This window comes from Anguilla anguilla, chromosome 17, assembly GCF_013347855.1.
Source record: "Anguilla anguilla isolate fAngAng1 chromosome 17, fAngAng1.pri, whole genome shotgun sequence".
In the NCBI taxonomy this organism is placed as follows: Eukaryota; Metazoa; Chordata; class Actinopteri; order Anguilliformes; family Anguillidae; genus Anguilla; species Anguilla anguilla.
In genome coordinates this window covers 29,141,702-29,163,717 of record NC_049217.1, presented here as the reverse complement: position 1 = coordinate 29,163,717, position 22,016 = coordinate 29,141,702, and the positions used below count along the sequence as shown (strand labels likewise).

The following is a 22,016-nucleotide window of genomic DNA, read 5'->3' as shown; positions in this document are numbered from 1 at the left end:
TGACCAGTGCAAGGCTGCCCAAACCCTCTCCTGTTCACTAACCACCATTAGAACAGCAATGTCACCGGAAACTGATACTCTGCAAACATCCGTTTAGAGGTGCAGTTTATCCTAAACTAAGATTCTGTAGCTGCTGCAGGACACTGAGAAGGGATAAGGGCGTACGAATGGTGTGAGTGTGAAATGCTGTTGGGAGGGGGAAGTGCGGCCATTTTAGTCAAGGGCAGGCAATGCAGCAGAGGAAAGACGTCTTCAATCTGCAGTCACCCACTACATTGAACATTACAGGCATTTAGCAGACGCTCTTATCCAGAGCGACTTACACTACATTCTACATAGCATTTACATTTCATGCATTTATACAGCTGGATGTATACTGAAGCAATGCAGGTTAAGTACCTTTGCTCAAGGGTACAACGGCAGTGTTCGACCCAGGAATCAAACCCCCCCTACCACAGTATATATATGGAAACCAAAATATCATCAGGTAATTTATTCACCATGTAAAACATACTACAGCGTGCAAAGTCATCTTATGGATGTCCATAAAATTTCCCCAAATGTCTGCAGACATGGTAAAAAAAAAAAATAATAATTTTAAGTCACTTGACCACCAACATATTATTAGAAATTTTTCTTTAATAGGAAATAAACAAGAAAAAGAAATCACATGGTACATTGTCATATGTTGTTTGGGAAATAAGAACATACCATAATAATCAGCCCCACAGGCACAAGAGATGGCTGATGATAAAATAATGACTTGCACTTCAATGCTGCCTGAGTAATTATTGAACAAATATAGATGAGACATGTGATTGGCTGGTAGGCAAACCCTGATGTACAGATTTAGCGGAGTCTGAATCATACTGTTTCAACAGCTGAAAGGTCCTTTCTGGCCCCCAGCCGGTAGTCAGGGACTCGATATACACAAACACACGGCATATTTCATATGAATGTATGCAAAAAGAATATTGCTTAAAAAGAATCTGGTGAAAGAAAAATAATACAGGCACAATGAGCAGCAGTAAAAGCAAAGGATTAGGTTACTGTGCGATTGCATCCATTTAGATATTTTAAATAGTATCCGGCATCAAAGGCTTTGAAAGAGGTCTTTTAATTTTTAACCATGCGTTGAGAAAATGTATTAAGATAAATTGTCCAACATATTGAGTCTCAATAAGTGTCATCACTACCGTAGTTTTTTTATTTTTTTAATTGGGAATTTATCAGGGTATAAATATGTTGGGAGAGAGCATTGCATTTCTTAGAATTGCAGAAAGAAATCCTGTTCTAGAAAAGTAGATCATTTAAACAGGTTTAAATCAGGAATACCAGGTTTCCCAAAAACAAATCCCTGCCCCCCCCCCACCTCCCCCCACCCTCCAAAAAAACCCTTTTAACCAAATAACACGAGGCAAATACTCCTTTCCAGAACTAGCCTAGTTACTGTTCCTAATAACTGTTAGCAAAATGATCAATTAAGGGAAGCATTAAATATTCTATCCCCTTAGACATGAACAGAAGCCGCATTTAATACAATAAAGCAAATATAAAGACATCAAACTTCACGCAGGATGTTTACTTACCATGATGAGGGTGCAGGGAGCCAACTGGAGCGTCTCTCCGAGGCTTTTATAAAATGGAGCCGAAGAAGAAAAAAATGGAGTCCGCCCATATGGGCTGTGGCTGTGGGTTATCGACAGCTCAGCTCGACTTTCCCTTTCTGGAAAAGTCGGGAGTTATCCAACACAGCCTTCCTGTGCACCTGACGTGACATCGGACACAGTTCCATATGACACGAGCCATCACACCTCCCTATGCAACAGTTCACTGGGCGCCATGTTGCTCTGTCTCCATGGCGATAATAAGGAAGCCAAAAGGGGTCATATGGACAGCTTGTACCCCATGAATTTGTGCGTATTTAACTCACGTAATTCATATGTAACATAATTCAAAGATCATACAAGCAAAATAATTTTCAGTAGCACTAATGTATTTCAGTTCTTCCTGGATAATTTAACCGAAACCCAAAGTGGCAGGAGGGTCTCAATTGGAAATCCAAGCTGTAGCTTCTAAGGTACCCCCTGTCCTGGAAGCATTAAGCCATTTTGCATTTGATTAGATACTGCAGACCTCCCTACTGTCAGGTCCTAACTGGTTTTATTGAAGGGTTTGTCAGGAAAACCTTTTAAGAATCCACCTGTTTCAAATTCCTCAGAGTTTATATCAGTTTCCCCGGCACCTGGCTACCTGTCCTCCAGGTGGAGAGACCTGTCGCTTTGGTGGATGGGTTTCATATGAATTTATCTTCGCCACTGACAAGATAAATAAAAAATTATCTAATTTGTGATGGTTTGCTTTGAGATTGACGATGCAAATAATTTTTATTATTCTAAGTGGCAAATGAGTTGGCTCTTTTCAAATTTCTTTGCTATATACTGAACAATTGAGCCTATTAGTGATATGTGTATTTGGAAGTGTATTTTTAAAGTGTTCTTAAGCAGTATGTTCTATTTAGACAGGTGGTAATTTGAATGCATCTCCTTCAGATGTCCCAACAACCTTGACGTGGAGCACAGTAGCCTGATATCTTTGGTGTGTTAATCTGCGAGCAAACTGGATTTCCCTCTGGAGAACAGCGGTTGCTCATTGAATTAGAGCTAACAATACTAGCGCCGCTAACTGGCTAACTGGCTGACTGGTTTCACATTGCAGAACAGTCTTTGTCAATCCAGGTTATTCCTGATTCGGCACTATTTTTAATCTCAGCTCATTTCCCAGCCCAGCGGTAGATGTGGGTTGTGAATTTTCCGTTTTGTGCTCACACCATTAGTGACGGCAGCTATTAGTGATTTTATAGCTGGAATATATATTGCATTTAAGCAGGAGTGTAATCGCATGTCAGAATGGTAACTTAGAATATATCTGAAATAATGTGAGGCCAGTATGCTTATGCAGTATCTTCTGTGTATTTCTGGAACCATTGAAAATGTCAGGTCAGCTGTGCAAACTTTCCATTGCATTTCATTTCATTGGATCAGCTATATTTTAAAATAATGGCCAGTCATGTTTGCAGTCAAAGATGATTTAAGTCTTTTTTGTCTTTTAAGTTTTCTTCCTATAAGAGAATTGTGGTCAAATAATTGGATCAAATTTTCTACCCTCGTATTATGCAGTAAAGCACAGAAATTTTTTCACCTCAATTAGAGGAAAACTAGAAAATAGTAATATTGCAAACTGCAATATCAAAGAGAGAAAAACAAAAGGGAACATTGTAATCCCTTCTTTCATTATTTTTACGACTAATGTAGGCAGTAAACAGTACTCACAACTTTTGTACAAACCTTTTATTGATGATCATATTTATGACAAGTAATTTATCATTTATATCTTGTAGGTGCATCTTACACTTGACTTACTTCTTTAGTTGTATAAATTGATGTGCATAAATCTCCCCATGGTGGCACACTAAATACCATTATTTTGGTTAATATCAGCTTATCCATATATGGGCCACATCTCAGTGATTTATCCCAATCCTGCTGAGCATTAATGTGGATATTAAAGGGGTGATTTTATCTAAATAAAAGCGTACTCCGTGGAAAATTACAAAAAGATGTTTGTGTGGAGGCCTCTTCCACGGTCAGCAATGTTGTGCCGTCTGTCTCCGGAAGAGAAGCTTTCGCATATCAAATTGTACATTCTGGAGAGATTACCACAGTTCGCAAATTCACGTCAGGTTACCTTTTAAGGTACTGCTCTGCTCGGCAACGGGACGACCTTGTGTAGTGTCTAAGCCACCCCCAAAGACCGGCTTGACCACACTTGTGCCCCTTCCGTCACCGGTTTCCTGTCGCAGTGAGTTGGCAGGAAGTCCTCCTTTAGAACGTGACACGGAGTAAGACTCAGGTCAGTGTTGTTCGGGGCATCAAAGGAGCTGCTCGCAATAGGCAGGTGCTCTTCAGATCAAGGCGAAGGAAGTACGAACACAAACGCTTGTTTTGCCTTTGCTCTTCTTGAAGCTTTGCGTCCGAATGCGGTGCAGCTCAGTAAATATTTTCCCCCTTATTTTGTTGTTTTATGCTGTCTGTGAATCAAATAGCTGAAGGATGATGGCAGCAGATCAAAAATGTAGAGAAGAAATTTAGCTTTCATCTGAACTAGAGGCAGTTCAAAAATAATGATATTGCAAACTACATCTTGAATTGCATAATTTAGAAATAATGGCAATAATCCATCAGTGTTTTATGTCTTCAAGGCACGCTGTCGGACCTGCACAGCATATTGACCATCAGTGCTGCCCTGGTTTTGCCCCCCAGGATTAAGACTCCAAGGTGCCCCCCCGCAGGGAGGACATATTCCTTGGGAAGGTTGAGGCAGGTTAGAAGGGCTTTAGGATTCACTGGGGCTTGTCAAGTTGATTATGTTCTGTAACTAATACCTGCCACAACCATAAATAAAGCATTCGCATCCTCTCATCTTCCCCATCTATCTGGAGCTTACCAGAGTGATTTCAGATCACTTATTCCCCTGAATATTTATCATCACTTATTCCCCTGAATATTTATCATTATGTATATGTATCTACATATATATATACTTTCAAAAATACGCTATTATGTTATTGTGTTGAAGCCAATACATTGTGACACTTTTTAAAAATACTAAGAAGCGTGAACATGTCAACAGCGTAAGCAGAACCACTGTCTGAAAATAACAATCTGTGACAGGTGGAATTCCGGAACCGTCGTCGCCCTGTCGCCGAAGACACGCCCACATTACCGCTTGTTACCGCCTCTGAACCGTATTTGAACGCCGAGCGGCGTGATAATGCGCCCTGATTCAGATCTGAATAGAATTTCGTGCCCAAACACAGCAGAGCCGTTAGCCTGATTGGCACTTCGATCTGAATAAAAAAAGCTCCACGGCTCGGTTTCCGTGACACTCCGTGAGGTCTGCCGTTTACTGAGCGCTGGTAAGGTATCGCTCGTTTATTTACAACTTTACCTTTGTTCTGTCAAACCATTTTTAAAAAAATAATATTTTAAAAAGATGTCTTGGATTATTTCAAATGAAACAACTAGCAATAAAGTAGAGCAAAGACAAGGGCATTTAAGTGTTGAAAGAAGTGATGCATTCTGGGAAGGGAATGCATGATGCATGACTCTTTCACATGTTTTCACAGGGTGGTTTATGTTCGTTTTGTGGTGCCTTGGAGTGCAGTGTTAGGCGTAATTGGTGTGCATGTGGTAGAAATTCACTTTTACAGATATTACAACGTGTATAATGTCTGCTTGAGTCGCTCCTGAATAATTAATGTATGTATGTATAATATTAATATAAACACATAAGCTCAGCACAAGAGGGTGACAGCTGAGGTCATTTTTTTTCTTTTTTTTCCAGATTCAGAAGTTAAAACTTGTTGCATTGCTTCGGTACGATTCCTTCTCCTCTGCTCGGTCAGTTGGTCAGTTGCTTGGTCGGTCAGTTGGTCAGTTGCTTGGTCGGTCAGTTGGTCAGTCGGTCAGTCGCTCGGTCAGTCGGTCGGTCAGTGAGCCACAGCCATGAGTACGGACGCTGAGATGGCCGCATACGGCCCGGCAGCCGTCTACCTGCGCAAGCCGGAGAAGGAGCGGATCGAGGCGCAGAACAGGCCCTTCGACGCCAAGGCGGCCTGCTACGTGCCCAACGCCAAGGAGCTCTACATCAAGGGGGTCATTCTGACCAAAGAGGGGGACAAAGCAACGGTCAAAACCGAGGCTGACGAAGTGAGTACCCCCGTTTTCCGCCGTCCGGCAGCAAAACCGAGGATTCAGTCCTCTGGTGTGCTCAAACCTTACATTACAGGCATTTAGCGTACAATCTTATCCAGATATTACATTACATTAAATTAAATTAAAAGTCATTTAGCAGACGCTCTTATCCAACTTACATAGCTTTTTACATAGCATTTACACTACATCCATTTATACAGCTGGATATATACCGAAGCAATTCAGGTTAAGTACATTGCTCAAGAGTACAATGGCAGTGGGAATGGGAATTGAACCTGCAACCTACTAGCCCACACAATTACTAGCCCACACAATTCAGGGTGGCAGTGTAGCACACTTTTGTATTGTGTACAACATGTAAAATAACTGCTGCATTTATCTACATTTCTTATATATTATTTATTTATTATGGTTTGGATTTACATCACAGCAGATACACAACGAGGGAAACTTGAGTTCTCATTCTGTTTAAGTTTTCTGGAATGCTTCTGATTTTTCTTTCAGACTGTAACAGTTAAGGAGGAAGATTGCCATCCCATGAATCCGCCGAAATACGATAAAATCGAGGACATGGTCATGATGACCCACCTGAACGAGCCTTCTGTGCTGTTTAACCTCAAAGAGCGTTACGCAGCCTGGATGATCTACGTGAGCCTCACAGGACACACTGGACACATTTAAAAACTGTGATATGCACGTTGTCCATTCAAACATTTCAGTATTCGATGACTCTCAAGAGCGTACATTCAGGCAACTGATCTCTGCATAAATCATTTCCAGTTCATCCTATTTAATGAAGAGACCTTCATTCATTCACAGTGTCAGGCAGGACCATCAGCAACATATCTGATCGCATTCGTGGGTCCTCTATTGTAAAGCGATCACATTTGTGAGAAATAGTAAAAGCCTTTGATTAAATAACAAATCTTTTTGTTAGCAAGCGTTTTAACACGGGTCTAGGCATTCACTTAATGACACATGCCAAATATTCAAAGTGATGACACGATTCAGTCTCATCTCTACTAATTACACTTTTTTTTCTGTTTTTCTTTTCGCTGTTCCTGTTCAATCGCCTGTTCTGTCCAGACCTACTCCGGGCTGTTCTGCGTCACCGTGAACCCCTACAAGTGGCTCCCGGTGTACAACGCAGAGGTTGTGTCGGCCTACAGGGGCAAGAAGCGGATGGAGGCCCCGCCGCACATCTTCTCCGTGTCCGACAGCGCGTATCAGAACATGCTGACAGGTACAGGGCGTCTCGTCGCAATGAGACCGTGAAAGCGCAAGGCCGCTATTAACGGAGTGTAGCACAGTGGGTAAGGAACTGGGCTTGTACCCGAAAGGTCGCAGGTTCGATTCCCGGGTAAGGACACTGCCGTTGTACCCTTGAGCAAGGTACTTAACCGGAATTGCTTCAGTATATATCCAGCTGTATAATTGGATAGAATGTCGCTCTGGATAAGAGCGTCTGCTAAATGCCTGTAATGTAATGTATTAATACAAAGTGGAATACAAAGCTACAGTTCAGTGATTTGAAATGTGCTAAATTCAGATGTTGTGGTACCATGCAAAACTGTTTGTGATCAACAGTTTTTTTTAATATTCATTATTAAAGGGACAGGGGGTACAGGAGTACAATGATACAGAAGAGCAACAGAAAATGTCAATAAAAATAATTGCACTATGCAACACTGTTGACGCTCTCTGTAAACTTTTCCTCAGATCGTGAGAACCAGTCTATCCTGATTACGTGAGTACCTTACTTTTCCCAGAAAGAATGATCCGATTTTTTTTCTGATTTAAAAGGATAAAGTTAACTTTTTTTCTGCGTGCCGATCTTTTTTTTCCATAGTGGAGAATCCGGTGCAGGAAAGACCGTGAACACGAAACGCGTCATCCAGTACTTCGCGACAATCGCGGTGTCTGGGGACAAGAAGAAGCAGGAAACGGCCCCTGGCAAAGTGCAGGTGAGAGAGTGTGGAAATATGCGTAGGTCCAAAAGGGGCGGTCCAGGTGACGGCTTGATGACAGTCCCGTGTGCTCCACAGGGAACGCTGGAAGATCAAATCATTTCGGCCAACCCCCTGCTGGAGGCTTTCGGTAATGCCAAGACCGTGAGGAACGACAACTCCTCTCGCTTTGTGAGTTTTATTACATTACATTACATTTATCTGGCAGACACTTTTATCCAAAGCAACATACAATAAGTGCATACTAAAGGTCATTGGAACAACAAAACACACACAGTTGCGTATTACACGACAATTACACAACGGAGCCGGCTGTTGGTGTCGAAATTGTGATGTGACGCTAAACTAGAGACCTGTGTGATTTGCCCTAAACAGGGTAAATTCATCAGAATTCACTTCGGAACGACAGGGAAACTGGCCTCCGCAGATATCGAAACGTGTGAGTTCACTTCCTCGCCTCTCCGCGCTCCCGTTTGTAAAAAAACGACCGTCTCTTTGGGAGAGCGCTGCGTGTTAACGCCCTCCTCTGCTTAACGTGTGCCCTGAAACAGACCTGCTGGAGAAGTCCCGGGTGACGTTTCAGCTGTCTGACGAGAGGAGCTATCACATCTTCTACCAGATCATGACCAATCACAAGCCAGAACTGATTGGTAGGAGCCAGTGGCCTAGCACCTTCATCATTTCAGCAATTTTATTTTATTTTTTAAAATCACAGTTATCAGCTACAAGTACATGAGGAATGAGGTCCATGTCATTTGTTTCATGATTAATATTTTGTCGTAAAAAGCAACAGACAGGCTAATTCAAAAAATATTTAAATTTTGCACCCCCTCCCCCCACACACATAGCATTAATGATGATGTAACTGTCCTTGACAGGTATGCTCCTCATCACAACCAACCCGTATGACTTCCCCATGATCAGCCAGGGCCAGATTACAGTGGCCAGCATCGACGACAAGGAGGAGCTGGTAGCCACGGACGTGAGTCGTGCTAAAGTAGCTGATCTCAGAACGATAAGCGTTTTCCTTGCGTCGGTTTGTCTTCGAGTTTAAAATGGCGGTTTCTGTGCATTTTCCCTTCGCAGACCGCCATTGACACCCTGGGCTTCACCGCAGATGAGAAAGTGAGCATCTACAAGCTGACCGGCGCAGTGATGCATTATGGGAACATGAAGTTCAAGCAGAAGCAGCGGGAGGAGCAGGCCGAGCCCGACGGCACCGAGGGTGAACCTGCAGCCCTCACCCATTCACAAGCTCAACACTGAAATAAAGCACTCATTCAGCTGAATGGGGCTGTCAGTTAAACATTACAACTCCCCTCAACACAGTACAACCCCGGTTCTAAAAGGTTTTGTCTTCATAGGAATCATTCGTCACACTTTTATTTGACATTGTTTCATGTTGTCATTAAGCAAATACAAAAAGCAAAGAAGTAGTGCATTACTGTTTTACAGCTGAACATGTAATTGACTTTTAAATATACAGTAGCTGGTACACAATTACAGCATTTAAATGGAAATAATTATTAACAGCTCAATCTTTCTTACAAAGACTCCTGCACTTTATACAGGGCGTTCATAGTATCATATTTTAGTATATTACCAGTTACTTTTACACTATTGTAACAAAAATAAATAAAAAAATTATTTATACTTCTGTCCATTTAAAGAGGAAATGGCTGTGAGTAAATTGCAGGTGAAAGTTTTAAAGTTATGAATTTAACTTTAATGACTTTGTTTCAGTGGCTGACAAAGTGGCTTACCTCATGGGGCTGAACTCGGCTGACCTGCTGAAAGCTCTGTGCTACCCCAGAGTGAAGGTGGGGAATGAGTACGTGACCAAGGGCCAGACCGTGCAGCAGGTATTTCAGTAAGACTCTCTATTTCAGTCCAGCAGGTATTTCAGTAAGACTCTCTATTTCAGTCCAGCAGGTATTTCAGTAAGACTCTTTGTTTCAGTTCAGCAGGTATTTCAGTAAGACTCTCTGTTTCAGTCCAGCAGGTATTTCAGTAAGACTCTGTTTCAGTCCAGTAGGTATTTCAGTAAGATCCTCTGTGTCAGTGTAGCAGGTATTTCAGTAATATCCTCTGTGTCAGTCCAGCAGGTATTTCAGTAAGACTCTGTTTCAGTTCAGCCAGTATTTCAGTAAGACTCCCTGCAGCTGGTATTTCAGTAAGATTCTCTGCTCCAGTGCATGCACACTGTGCCCCACGGTCTGGCATCGAATCCAGACCATGCCAGTGCCGACTGTGGCTGGCAGCCCTGCAGGGCAACTCATATCCTCATAACTGGCACCAGTGTTGCTCAGGAGGCATGCTTTTACCTGGCAAGACGCTGCAGCTAAATCCCCATAGGTGTGACCTTCTGTATGTGTTATTTTTAGAAAAACTAAAATAAAAGTTTTAAAAAGCATTATAAATGTCTCCTGGCTCATGTCTATTTAGGTTGCCAATGCAGTTGGTGCCCTGGCCAAGTCTGTTTATGAGAAGATGTTCCTGTGGATGGTCATTCGTATCAACCAGATGCTGGACACGAAGCAGCCCAGACAGTTCTTCATCGGCGTGCTGGACATCGCTGGCTTTGAGATCTTTGATGTGAGTGATAAATAAACATATAATAGAGCCCGCAACATAATAATTGTGGTATGAACCTTTATTCAAATGCCAAACCATTATTGGAGAAAAACTAATACATTTTATCAGGTTCAAAAACAGCAGGTACATAATAAGAGGGGTTGTTATTTTATGACAACTCAAAACAGGAGGTAAATTTTTCCTATTTGTTATTGCTTAGTTCAACAGCTTGGAGCAGCTGTGCATAAACTTCACCAATGAGAAACTGCAACAGTTTTTCAACCACCACATGTTTGTGCTGGAACAAGAGGAGTACAAGAAGGAAGGGATTGACTGGGAGTTCATCGACTTCGGCATGGACCTAGCAGCCTGCATTGAGCTCATTGAGAAGGTTAGTAAACGTTGTCTGAAAGTAAAATTGAGATTGAGTTCAATTCTCCTCCGTACGTGTTGCCAATAAGAAACGTTTTCTGAACAGCCAATGGGCATCTTCTCCATCCTGGAAGAGGAGTGCATGTTCCCCAAGGCTTCGGACACTTCTTTCAAGAACAAGCTCTACGACCAGCACCTCGGCAAGAACAACGCCTTCCAGAAGCCCAAGCCCACCAAAGGCAAGGCTGAGGCCCACTTCTCCCTGGTGCACTACGCCGGCACGGTGGACTACAACATCAGCGGCTGGCTGGACAAGAACAAGGACCCGCTCAACGAGTCCGTGGTGCAGCTCTACCAGAAGTCACCGATCAAGCTGCTGTCTAACCTGTATGCCTCCTTTTCTTCGGCCGAAGCAGGTAGTCTCTCGATAGTTTCTAAATGTACGCTATAATCAGTAATGGTATGGGTGGCAGTGTAGCGTAATGGGTAAGGAACTGGCCTTGTAACCTAAAGGTCGCAGGTTCAATTCCCGGATAAGACACTGCCGCTGTACCCTTGAGCAAGGTACTTAACCTGCAAGTACTTCAGTATATGTCCAGCTGTTTAAACGGATGCTATGTGAAAATGTTGTGCAAGTCGCTCTGGATAAGAGCGTCTGCTAAATGCCTGTAATGTAATGCAATGGTTCTGCGCGTTAATATCTGCTGTCCTGTGCTTGAAAGACTCCAGCTCAGGCGGGGCTAAGAAAGGAGCTAAGAAGAAGGGCGGCTCCTTCCAGACGGTCTCTGCAGTCTTCAGGGTACGGGACTGCCTTGCCGCTCCATTATCACCGCCGAAAGCGTGTGATATTTTAGCTGAGCACATTTGTGCGTTCCCTTCTTCAGGAGAATCTGGGGAAGCTGATGACCAACCTGAGGAGCACTCATCCTCACTTCGTGCGTTGCCTGATTCCCAACGAAGTTAAGACACCAGGTACCGTCAGGCCATTTTTTTTTTTTTCAATCGGGTTGAGAACTTTATTTATTTATTTTTTCAAATGTGTCCTCTATTCTATAACTCGCGTGTGCATAGTTTTCTAATGAAATTGGGATGTATGAAATGGGGCTATACGTGTCGTGAATATCCGACTCTTAATATGTAAATAATAATCGCAGGCATCATGGACAATCAGCTGGTCATCCACCAGCTGCGCTGTAACGGCGTGCTGGAGGGGATCAGGATCTGCAGGAAGGGCTTCCCCAGCAGGATCCTGTATGCCGACTTCAAGCAGAGGTAGAGCTTCCATGACAACCACGTCCATGTGCAAAGTGCACATGCACACGTCAGATGTGCATTATCTGGATCTATGTAGAGTATCTGTATCAGTCTCTTCGTCCCCTGACTATGCAGATACAGGGTACTGAACGCGAGCGCCATCCCAGAGGGACAGTTCATCGATGGCAAGAAGGCTGCGGAGAAGCTTCTGGGATCCATCGACCTTGATCATTCTCAATACAAGTTTGGGCACACTAAGGTTGGCAATTACATGTTTTTTTGTGCTGTTTTTTTCATCCAATTCTCCACTAGACTGGAACATGCAAAAGAACAGTAGGTGGGTGGTAGTGGTAATGCGTATCAAAAAGGTACATTGCAATGAGTCATTCCGTTGCAGGTGTTCTTCAAGGCTGGTCTGCTGGGCACATTGGAAGAGATGCGAGATGAGAAATTGGCCTCTCTGGTGACAGGCACCCAGGCCTTGTGTCGTGGTTTCCTCATGAGGACAAAGTTTGCCAAAATGACTGCACAAAGGTACCCATGTGCTCAAAAACACACAGTAACATGAACATCTGCTGCGAATGAGTTAAAAGCACGTTCGAAATGATCCCAGTCGGCAACGTTTCGTGTATGTTTTTGAAGGAAAAAAAAACAACCTTTCCTTTCAGAGATGCTGTGTACGTCCTCCAGTACAACATCCGCTCATTCATGAACGTGAAACACTGGCCGTGGATGAGGCTCTTCTTCAAGATCAAGCCTCTTCTGAAGAGCGCAGAGACAGAGAAAGAGATGGCGAACATGAAAGAGGACTTCATCAAGTGCAAGGAAGACCTTGCCAAGGCAGAAGCCAAAAGGAAAGAGCTCGAGGAAAAAATGGTTACCCTGCTGCAAGAGAAGAATGACCTGCTGCTACAAGTCCAGTCTGTAAGTAATCTAATGTCCAGCACATGGTACGTGATAGGGAAAAAACCTCCAATACATTGAGAAAAACAAATAGTGTGTATTTCAATATCCACCAAGAATGTTCTAGAAGTCTGTTGGAGGTTTCTGTTCTGTCCAAATGGTTCATCCCTTCAGAACCTGCGCATTTTTATGTTAGCACAAGCTGGTTATGTATATTTAATTGTTGGAATGCGGTATTTTTAGAAGTGTCTCTTTAAATTATCCCGACAATACCCATAGCAAATCTTTACAGTTATTATTATAGTGTGACGAGTTTCCTTTCATGTGACGTTAGGAAATGTCTGGCGTGAAGCTGAGCTTGCAAAATGCTTTTGTTGTCTTTTATCATTTCCTTGGCATCGACCTCAGCATGACTGGAACTGCGCCCCTTTTATCTAACAGGAGAGTGAGAGTCTCGCCGACGCAGAGGAACGATGCGAGGGTCTGATAAAGAGCAAAATCCTGCTGGAGGCCAGAATGAAAGAAACGAGCGAGAGATTGGAGGATGAGGAGGAGATGAATGCCGAGCTAACTGCCAAAAAGAGGAAGCTGGAGGACGAGTGCGGTGAGCTGAAGAAGGACATCGACGACCTGGAGCTCACGCTGGCCAAAGTGGAGAAGGAGAAACACGCCACCGAAAACAAGGTTTAAATTAAAATGTTGAACGGTTATTTCCTTTAAGAGAAAATCATGAATGTGCTGCTAGCCAGTGTATTGACTTTGGCAACACTTTGCAGGTTAAAAACCTGATAGAGGAGATAACGGGGCAGGATGAAAGCATTTCCAAGTTGACCAAGGAGAAGAAAGCCCTCCAAGAGGCACATCAGCAGACCCTTGATGATCTCCAAGTAGAGGAAGACAAATGCAACTCCCTGGCTAAAGCCAAGACCAAGCTTGAGCAGCAAGTAGATGACGTAAGTGATTTAGCAATTTTGTGGCAAATTCCATTAATTCCATTGTCCTGACAGTTACAGTCTTGACCATGATACTTCCTAACTCCACAGCTGGAAGGTTCTCTGGAACAAGAGAAGAAGATCCGTATGGATCTTGAGAGAGCCAAGAGAAAGCTTGAGGGTGATCTGAAGCTGGCCCAGGAATCCATAATGGATCTAGAGAATGACAAACAGCAGTCAGAGGAGAAGCTGAAGAGGCAATACTTGTTGAACTGAATATTATCTGACATTAAAAAATAACTGAAGCCTACTTTGATGCTACATTATGTATGTTTTCTTTTTTTTATTATTTACAGGAAAGATTTTGAGACAAGCGAACTCCTGAGTAAAATTGAAGATGAGCAATCTTTGGCATCCCAACTTCAAAAGAAGATTAAAGAGCTTCATGTATAATTGATTACTGATTAATTATATATTTTTCTTGGAATTTTGAAGGCTGTTTAATTACAAATGCATTGTTTTTCCAATTTTTCAGGCCCGCATTGAGGAGCTGGAGGAGGAGATCGAGGCCGAGCGCGCTGCTCGGGCCAAGGTGGAGAAGCAGAGAGCCGAGCTCTGCAGGGAGCTTGAGGAGATCAGCGAGAGGCTCGAAGAGGCCGGCGGCGCGACCGCCGCTCAGGTCGAGATGAACAAGAAGCGCGAGACGGAGTTCCAGAAGCTGCGCCGGGACCTGGAGGAGTCCACCCTGCAGCACGAGGCCACCTCCGCCGCCCTACGCAAGAAGCAGGCTGACAGCGTGGCTGAGCTGGGAGAGCAAATCGACAACCTTCAGCGCGTCAAGCAGAAGCTGGAGAAGGAGAAGAGTGAATACAAAATGGAAATCGATGACCTCTCGAGCAACATGGAGGCCATAGCTAAGTCTAAGGTACCCAAATCCTCTACATAGTCTCAGTATAATAGTATGTACATGATTAAGTTGTTTTTTATTTTGATTTTAACATTGACATCTTCCATTGAAAGATAATTCTGGAGAAGATGTGTCGTACGCTTGAGGACCAGCTAGTTGAAGTTAAGACTAAGAGTGAGGAAAACTACCGTCAGATCAGTGATCTCACCACTCAAAAGGCCCGCCTCCAAACAGAAAATGGTAATTTCAAGCTGAATCATCTTACTTCCACGGTGTATCTATTTATAAGTGTGTTTATCTAGTTAAAAATGATTTCTACTGATTTTTTCTCCCTCAGGTGAATTTGGCCGTCAACTTGAGGAGAAAGAGTGTCTGATTTCTCAGTTGATGAGAGCCAAACAGGCTTTTACTCAGCAGATTGACGAGCTGAAGAGGCAGATTGAAGAGGAGTCAAAAGTATCTTGAAACCTTCTTATTATGAACTACGACTTGTATTCAGTCAAAATTTGTCCTTAACTTCGGCATACAAGTAAATGCAAGCATTATATTTTTTTCCTACACAAAATCAGTTTGGCAAGTAAGTTTTAGCATTTGCTAAACTGCCTAAACTGTGTTTGTGAAGGAAAACACAGAAATTGTTTGTCAGGACTATGAACAAGATTCATAGATTAAGATAAATATATATTAAGTTACAACTTCTAGGGCCATTTTAATTTCCCAAAAAATCAAACCAGGAGATAACGCAGGCTATTCCCCTACCTTTCTAATGAAGGCCAAGAATGCCCTGGCCCACGCCTTGCAGTCAGCCCGCCATGACTGTGACCTGCTGAGGGAGCAGTTTGAGGAGGAGCAGGAGGCCAAGGCCGAGCTGCAGCGTGGAATGTCCAAGGCCAACAGCGAGGTGGCTCAGTGGAGAACCAAATACGAAACCGACGCCATCCAGCGCACCGAGGAGCTGGAGGAGGCCAAGTAAGTGGACGGGCTCAAGTATTTCATTCACCACCTTGAATGAATTCCAGTGTTTCTGTGTCTGCTAGGCTTTTTGTTTTTATCATGGGTTATGGGGACAGTGAGACTATTATTTACTTGTTTACCTGGGATTGCCTTCTGTTCCCCCAGGAAAAAGCTTGCCCAGCGCCTACAGGAAGCAGAGGAACAGATTGAGGCTGTAAACTCCAAGTGTGCCTCTCTGGAGAAGACCAAACAGAGACTGCAGAGTGAAATGGAGGACCTAATGACCGATGTGGAGAAAGCTAACTCCCAAGCTGCCTGTCTTGACAAGAAGCAGAGGAACTTTGACAAGGTGTGACAGAATGAGTCCATTTCAGGGCCATAATGCAATGAAATTCAGTCCATAGTAGTCTATTTGAAATGTAGTTGGAAATCTCACGTCTTAGCGATTGAAATATATTTCCCAACAGACCTGGGTCAAATACGCATTTGTTTTGGATTTAAATACTTTTCTGTGCTCTATTGATCTTGCCTGGTGTAATTGAGCCTGCCAGTATGACCAGAAGGTGGGGTTTGTACTTTTTGAGAGTATTTCATTGGTTCCAATACACCAGACAAGATCAGTAAAGCGTAGGAAAGTATTTGAAACCAAAACAAATACATATTTGACCCAGGTCTGTTACCCAAACAAGTCCATGAAATCCTTTTCCTGTAATATTAATTGTTGATTCTGCAACCATTTGGAGACCATGATGTATTTTCAGGTGCAGTCTTAGGGCTTGTTCTAGGAGTGTATGTAGCGTATGTCATTTTAATATGTAATTATGATATGATGACAGATTCTGGCTGAATGGAAGCAGAAGTATGAGGAAGGCCAGGCAGAGCTGGAGGCAGCCCAGAAAGAGACTCGAACCCTCAGCACCGAGCTCTTCAAAATGAAGAACTCCTACGAAGAAGCTCTGGACCATCTAGAGACCCTCAAAAGAGAAAATAAAAATTTGCAACGTAAGTCTTGTTATGCTGAGAACTAGCACATTTTCTGTCTTGATAAATAAACAGAGTTACATATATTGGTAAATTGAACCATTACAAATCAATCTTTTATGTTTTGCCACCAACCAATATTGTTTTAAATACAGAGGAGATCTCTGATTTGTCTGAACAAATCGGAGAGAGTGGGAAAAGCATCCACGAGCTGGAGAAAGCCAAGAAGCAGGCTGAGACTGACAAGTCAGAAATGCAGGGCGCTCTGGAGGAGGCTGAGGTAATACAGAGAAAAACAAATGAAAAACGTTAACTGAAAATAGTCAAAATAATTTTCTCATTTGTTTTCCATGGTAATTTTTATACCTGTCTAGGCTTCGCTGGAGCACGAGGAGTCCAAGATTCTTCGAGTCCAGCTGGAGCTGAATCAGGTGAAATCCGAGGTGGAAAGGAAGATCGCCGAGAAGGACGAGGAAATCGAGCAGCTGAAGAGAAGCAGCCAGAGGATCGTAGACTCCATGCAGAGCTCCCTGGACTCCGAGGTCAGGAGCAGGAACGACGCCCTGAGAGTCAAGAAGAAGATGGAGGGCGACCTCAACGAGATGGAGATCCAGCTGAGCCACGCCAACCGCCAGGCCGCCGAGGCCCAGAAACAGCTGAGGAACGTCCAAGGACAGCTCAAGGTCAGGGGCCTCAGCTGCGATTCGCGGTTCTTTTGCACCTCAGGTCAGCAGCTGAGGGCTTTTTACCCCCCCCCCCCCCCCCCAAGATTCATTCAATCCATCTTTCATCTTCTCAGGATGCCCAGCTGCACCTGGATGATGCGATCAGAGGACAGGAGGACATGAAGGAGCAGGCGTCCATGGTGGAGCGCAGAAACGCCCTGATGCTGGCCGAGATCGAGGAGCTGAGGGCCGCCCTGGAGCAGACGGAGAGAGGCCGCAAAGTGGCCGAGCAGGAGCTGACCGATGCCAGCGAGAGGGTCGGACTTCTGCACTCCCAGGTCAGCGATACATTTAAGATTACACTTAACATTATGCATTTAACATGCTGACGTCACACAGATTTGGCACCAGTTCCCTGGGAAGTTAAACCCCCAAGGTGATTTTCGCTTTACAGAACACCAGCCTTCTGAACACCAAGAAGAAGATGGAGGCTGATATAACCCTGCTCCAGGGGGAAATGGAGGAGTTCAGTCAGGAAGCAAGGAACGCAGAGGAGAAGGCAAAGAAGGCCATCACTGATGTGAGTTCTTCCCCAGATTTATTTTCACGTGTTTTCAAGTATTCATTTCTCACATTTCCACTGTATATTGCCCCAGAATAGGTTACATACTGTATGTGCTAGAGCAGTAGTGAGTAGCTATTTTACTACACCTTTAAGGTTGTGTAGATGGTGGTTTATTAATTACAAATAATTCACATAACAAATCCTCACATAGTGGTCGTCCTTCAGGGGTCAGTGTTTTCTTCTTAGACACACCATGGACTGGTGTTGGGGGCGTTCTCCCGATGTTGCCCCACATTGAAACAAAACAACAACAGAACACTGGCTACACTGCCTACTTTGGCATTTGACTCTATGTTGGAAGATTATGTATTGTTTACAACTATTGGCTCTGCCTGTGATGGCTTAGCCATTGCCTACCCCACTCACACTCGTCAGTCTTTGTGCGCCTGCTAAATGCCTGAATGTAAATGTCTGAATGTTATTAAACTCGTTAGAAATGTGAGTTTATTAACATAACTTCTGTCATGTTTTAACAGGCAGCCATGATGGCAGAGGAGCTGAAGAAGGAGCAGGACACCAGCGCTCACCTTGAGAGGATGAAGAAGAACCTGGAAGTCACGGTCAAAGACCTGCAGCACCGTCTGGACGAGGCCGAGAGTCTGGCCTTGAAGGGCGGGAAGAAGCAGCTCCAGAAACTGGAGAGCCGGGTAGCTACGCCATATCTGATCTACCGCAATGAATCCAAGGAGACTGAATTTTATTTGCTGAAAGGCGTGTCCTAATTTCTAGGTGCGCGAGCTGGAGAGTGAGCTTGAGTCTGAACAGAAGCGTGGAGCAGATGCCATGAAAGGTATCCGCAAATATGAGAGGCGAATCAAGGACCTTGGCTACCAGGTGCGATTCCTGTCTGAGAAAAGGCCTATGACATGTTCATGATAGACTCTATCCACTTTCTAACCTTGCATCGATTAGACAGCTGCCAAATCTACAACTTTCACAATCTGTGAATACTTTGTACAGCATTTATGTTCTATGATCGTCTTATAGGTTGAAGAAGACAAGAAGAATATGAGCAGGCTGCAGGAGCTCGTGGACAAGCTTCAGATCAAAGTGAAGGCCTACAAGCGGCAGGCTGAGGAAGCAGTAAGTCAAAGATCTCTGGAAGAGACACGTTTACAGAAACAACACAGCGAGCCCTGTGAGGAGGTCCTTCGTGTGTTTTGACTGTGTTTTGAATAGCTTGCTAAAAATAAATGGAATACCCAAACACTGTTACAGAATGGAAAATATAGCAGGTATATGATACCTGTATAAGTTCCTCTGGATGTTCATTCACATCTAAGGCCCTAAAGTTATTTTCCTGGGAGATGACTCTGAACCAAACAGACCCTCAAACTTCAGGAACATTTCGCTTGCAGGACTAATTGCTGCCACACTGGAGGGCTGGATTGAGCCTCAGCAGGTTTTTATGTTCCACGAATCCCATGAAGTTTACAACTGTCCTCATGGGTACTATGAAAGTCTTTCATCTGAACTCTATTGTAACTTGTTTTGCAAGGACAATTTAACCCAATATTTGCACAAGATATTGTAGCAGGTTATATTCTTGCGCATGGGGGTTGGGTCCAGCTTAGCTTTAGACTAAGATAGACTAAGGCACAAAAATCTCCTGTTAAATTTTACTTGTGGGCAGCAGTGGGTAAGGAACAGGGCTTGCAACCGAAAGGTCATAGGTTCGGTTCCTGGGTGGGGACACTGCTGTTGTACCCTTGAGCAAGGTACTTAGCCTGCACTGCTTCAGTATATATCCAGCTGTATAAATGGATGCAATGTAAATGCTATGCAAAAAAAAGTTGTGTAAGTCGCTCTGGATAAGAGTGTCTGCTAAATGCCTGTAATGTAATGTAACGTAATGTAATGTAATGTAATGTAATGTAATGTAATGTAATGTAATGTAACATCCCCTTCAGGAGGAGCAGTCCAATGCACACCTGTCCAGGTGCAGGAAGGTGCAGCACGAGCTGGAGGAGGCCCAGGAGCGAGCCGACGTCGCGGAGTCCCAGGTCAACAAGCTGAGGGCCAGGAGCCGCGACATGAGCGCCAAGGTGGGTGGCATAACCCCCCCCCCCCCCCCCCCCGGGGGGGCCTGTTCTAGCAAGACCTATGCGTGTTGGGACAGTGATGTTAAACCTAAAATGGGATGGTGCTAACAAGTTACGATGTACTCTATCAATTATTCATTTACTGTAACTGATCAAAATCACGTCTATTGGCTATAGAGAGGGAGCAAGGATTTGATTGGTTGATGCCAGCCAGCACTTGTGATCAGAATTAGATATGATATTTTAAAATATATATATTTAAAAAAAATATATTTTAAGCCATTCCTTTTTTTCTTGTCTTGTTTGAAACAGGGTCAAGAGACTGGGGAGTAGAGGGGAGGCTCGTTTTCTTCTAAGCGTGTTCCTAAGCGTGTTCCTAAGCGTGTTCCTAAGCGTGTTGTGAATTAGGTTGTGTACTACCTGTACTGTAGCTATGATCAAGCCCACGTGAATGGCAAAAATAGTATAGAACTGTGGCAGGATCCAATCAACATTCGTCTTTAGGTTGACTTTCAAGTAAATACAAGGGTTAACATTTTTTCTTCACAAACACAAGTATGTTTGGCGAGTCTGGCAATCGTTTGCAAAAAATGGTTTTAGCACTTGAATTTATTTCAAAGTAAGAATTTAATGACAAATGCTGATTGGATCCTGCTCTTTATTTCCCTTGAAACCATATCAGATATCTCGGGCCAAAGCATCAGAGAGGTTTGGTGATTTTACTAGGATGGGATTTAATCTCATGGTAAGGCTATATTGGTAAGCACATGTTTCACACATTCAACATGAAAAACTACATCATGCAAATGTCTGTCAACGGTTCTGTAAACAGCCCTGTTCACTGCATTTACAGTGCAGTACAGAACCATACCCAGCCACCCCCAGCCTAGGCACCTGAAGTTACACAAGTTCCATGTCTGCAGGGCAAAAAGCCATAAACCTTACAACAGCAACAACAAAAAACAAACATTGATTCCAGAAGACTCCAACACTATTTTTCCCCAGAAACCAATGAAATACTAAAATTAAGCATGTTGTCTATGTTTAATTGCAAACTTTATAAGCAAAAGATCACAATAGCCTCCTGTGGTTTTCATATGCCATATTACTTTCAGTTAGAAATCTGACCTGCAAATCAAAGATTCTAGGGTAAATAAAACTTCAGAGAAAGGACTTGCCAGTGGTGCTGTAGCAGTATTCAGTGGTGCATGGATATGAAATATAAATAAATATCAAGAAGCCAAAGTCATTTTTCATTGTGCTGTTTTTCTTTACTTCCCATTATTTTACCACATCCCAACTTGCCCATTTAATTTCACACAGTGCCTACTTTTGGGAAAAGAGGATTTTTGATAGATACTCCCTACCTAGGCCATACGTTCATCTGAATCATCTCATCCAGGCTACCATTTTGTTTCTCTAAACTACAATGAACCTTATTTTGAAGAGGAAGACTCCCCCCCCCCCCCCTTCAGAGTGTTGGTTGTGTCAAAATCAGTGCATATAAACTGGGTACATCTTGCCCCTCCATTCTGCATACTTTTTGTGGCGTGAGCAATATACTCGAAGTACACTCAAGCCAATCATATCATTGTGGGTTTGATACTCTCACAATCATACATATTTGCATCCTTCAAAATTGAGCTCAGATTGTTTTCATACATTTTTTGTAGCAACTGAAACAATGCATATTTAGTTTTCTTTTAGGTTTATTTAAATAAAATGGCTGACGTTGCCTACATTATTAGTAGCACAGTTTGTGTTGTGTGTGGCCCGCTGTGCCCAGTGCCTGACAGGAAGAGAGTTATGGAGATTGGTATTGAAAGGTACATACATTATTAAATATGATCACTGTTCAAAAGGTGTCATGTCCCAGTTTTCACAACTTGCCAGTCATTTCAAACATCCACATTGATGGATTAATGCACCTTGTGCTCCGGTTTCACCAGAGAAGGCAATTGAAAGTCAATGGTGACTTGAAGCTGTATGTCATCCCAAAATATGACAGACTTGCGAGAGCTTTGTAACGGTACACCTGTGACATTTGAAGGGGCTTCTCCACA

The 22,016-nt window shown here is 43.3% G+C and overlaps 1 protein-coding gene across 1 annotated transcript; it reads left to right on the top strand.

Annotated features, from left to right (window-relative positions):
- Positions 1-5,546: 5,546 nt before the first annotated feature.
- LOC118216726 (myosin heavy chain, fast skeletal muscle-like) lies at positions 5,547-21,200 on the top strand. The gene is made up of 39 exons (XM_035398164.1): positions 5,547-5,771; positions 6,282-6,425; positions 6,864-7,020; positions 7,497-7,524; positions 7,627-7,741; positions 7,823-7,915; positions 8,120-8,183; positions 8,296-8,394; positions 8,623-8,726; positions 8,831-8,969; positions 9,488-9,606; positions 10,190-10,339; positions 10,539-10,709; positions 10,797-11,106; positions 11,413-11,489; positions 11,575-11,662; positions 11,845-11,962; positions 12,080-12,203; positions 12,342-12,478; positions 12,613-12,868; positions 13,289-13,531; positions 13,624-13,800; positions 13,891-14,036; positions 14,136-14,226; positions 14,315-14,704; positions 14,800-14,926; positions 15,024-15,142; positions 15,459-15,655; positions 15,806-15,989; positions 16,477-16,642; positions 16,777-16,901; positions 16,996-17,304; positions 17,421-17,624; positions 17,741-17,866; positions 18,388-18,558; positions 18,641-18,745; positions 18,899-18,994; positions 19,822-19,956; positions 20,266-21,200. The coding sequence occupies exons 1-39, from the start codon at positions 5,568-5,570 to the stop codon at positions 20,284-20,286; spliced, it is 5,829 nt and encodes a 1,942-aa protein (XP_035254055.1). The 5' UTR covers positions 5,547-5,567; the 3' UTR covers positions 20,287-21,200.
- The last annotated feature ends 816 nt before the right edge of the window (positions 21,201-22,016 follow it).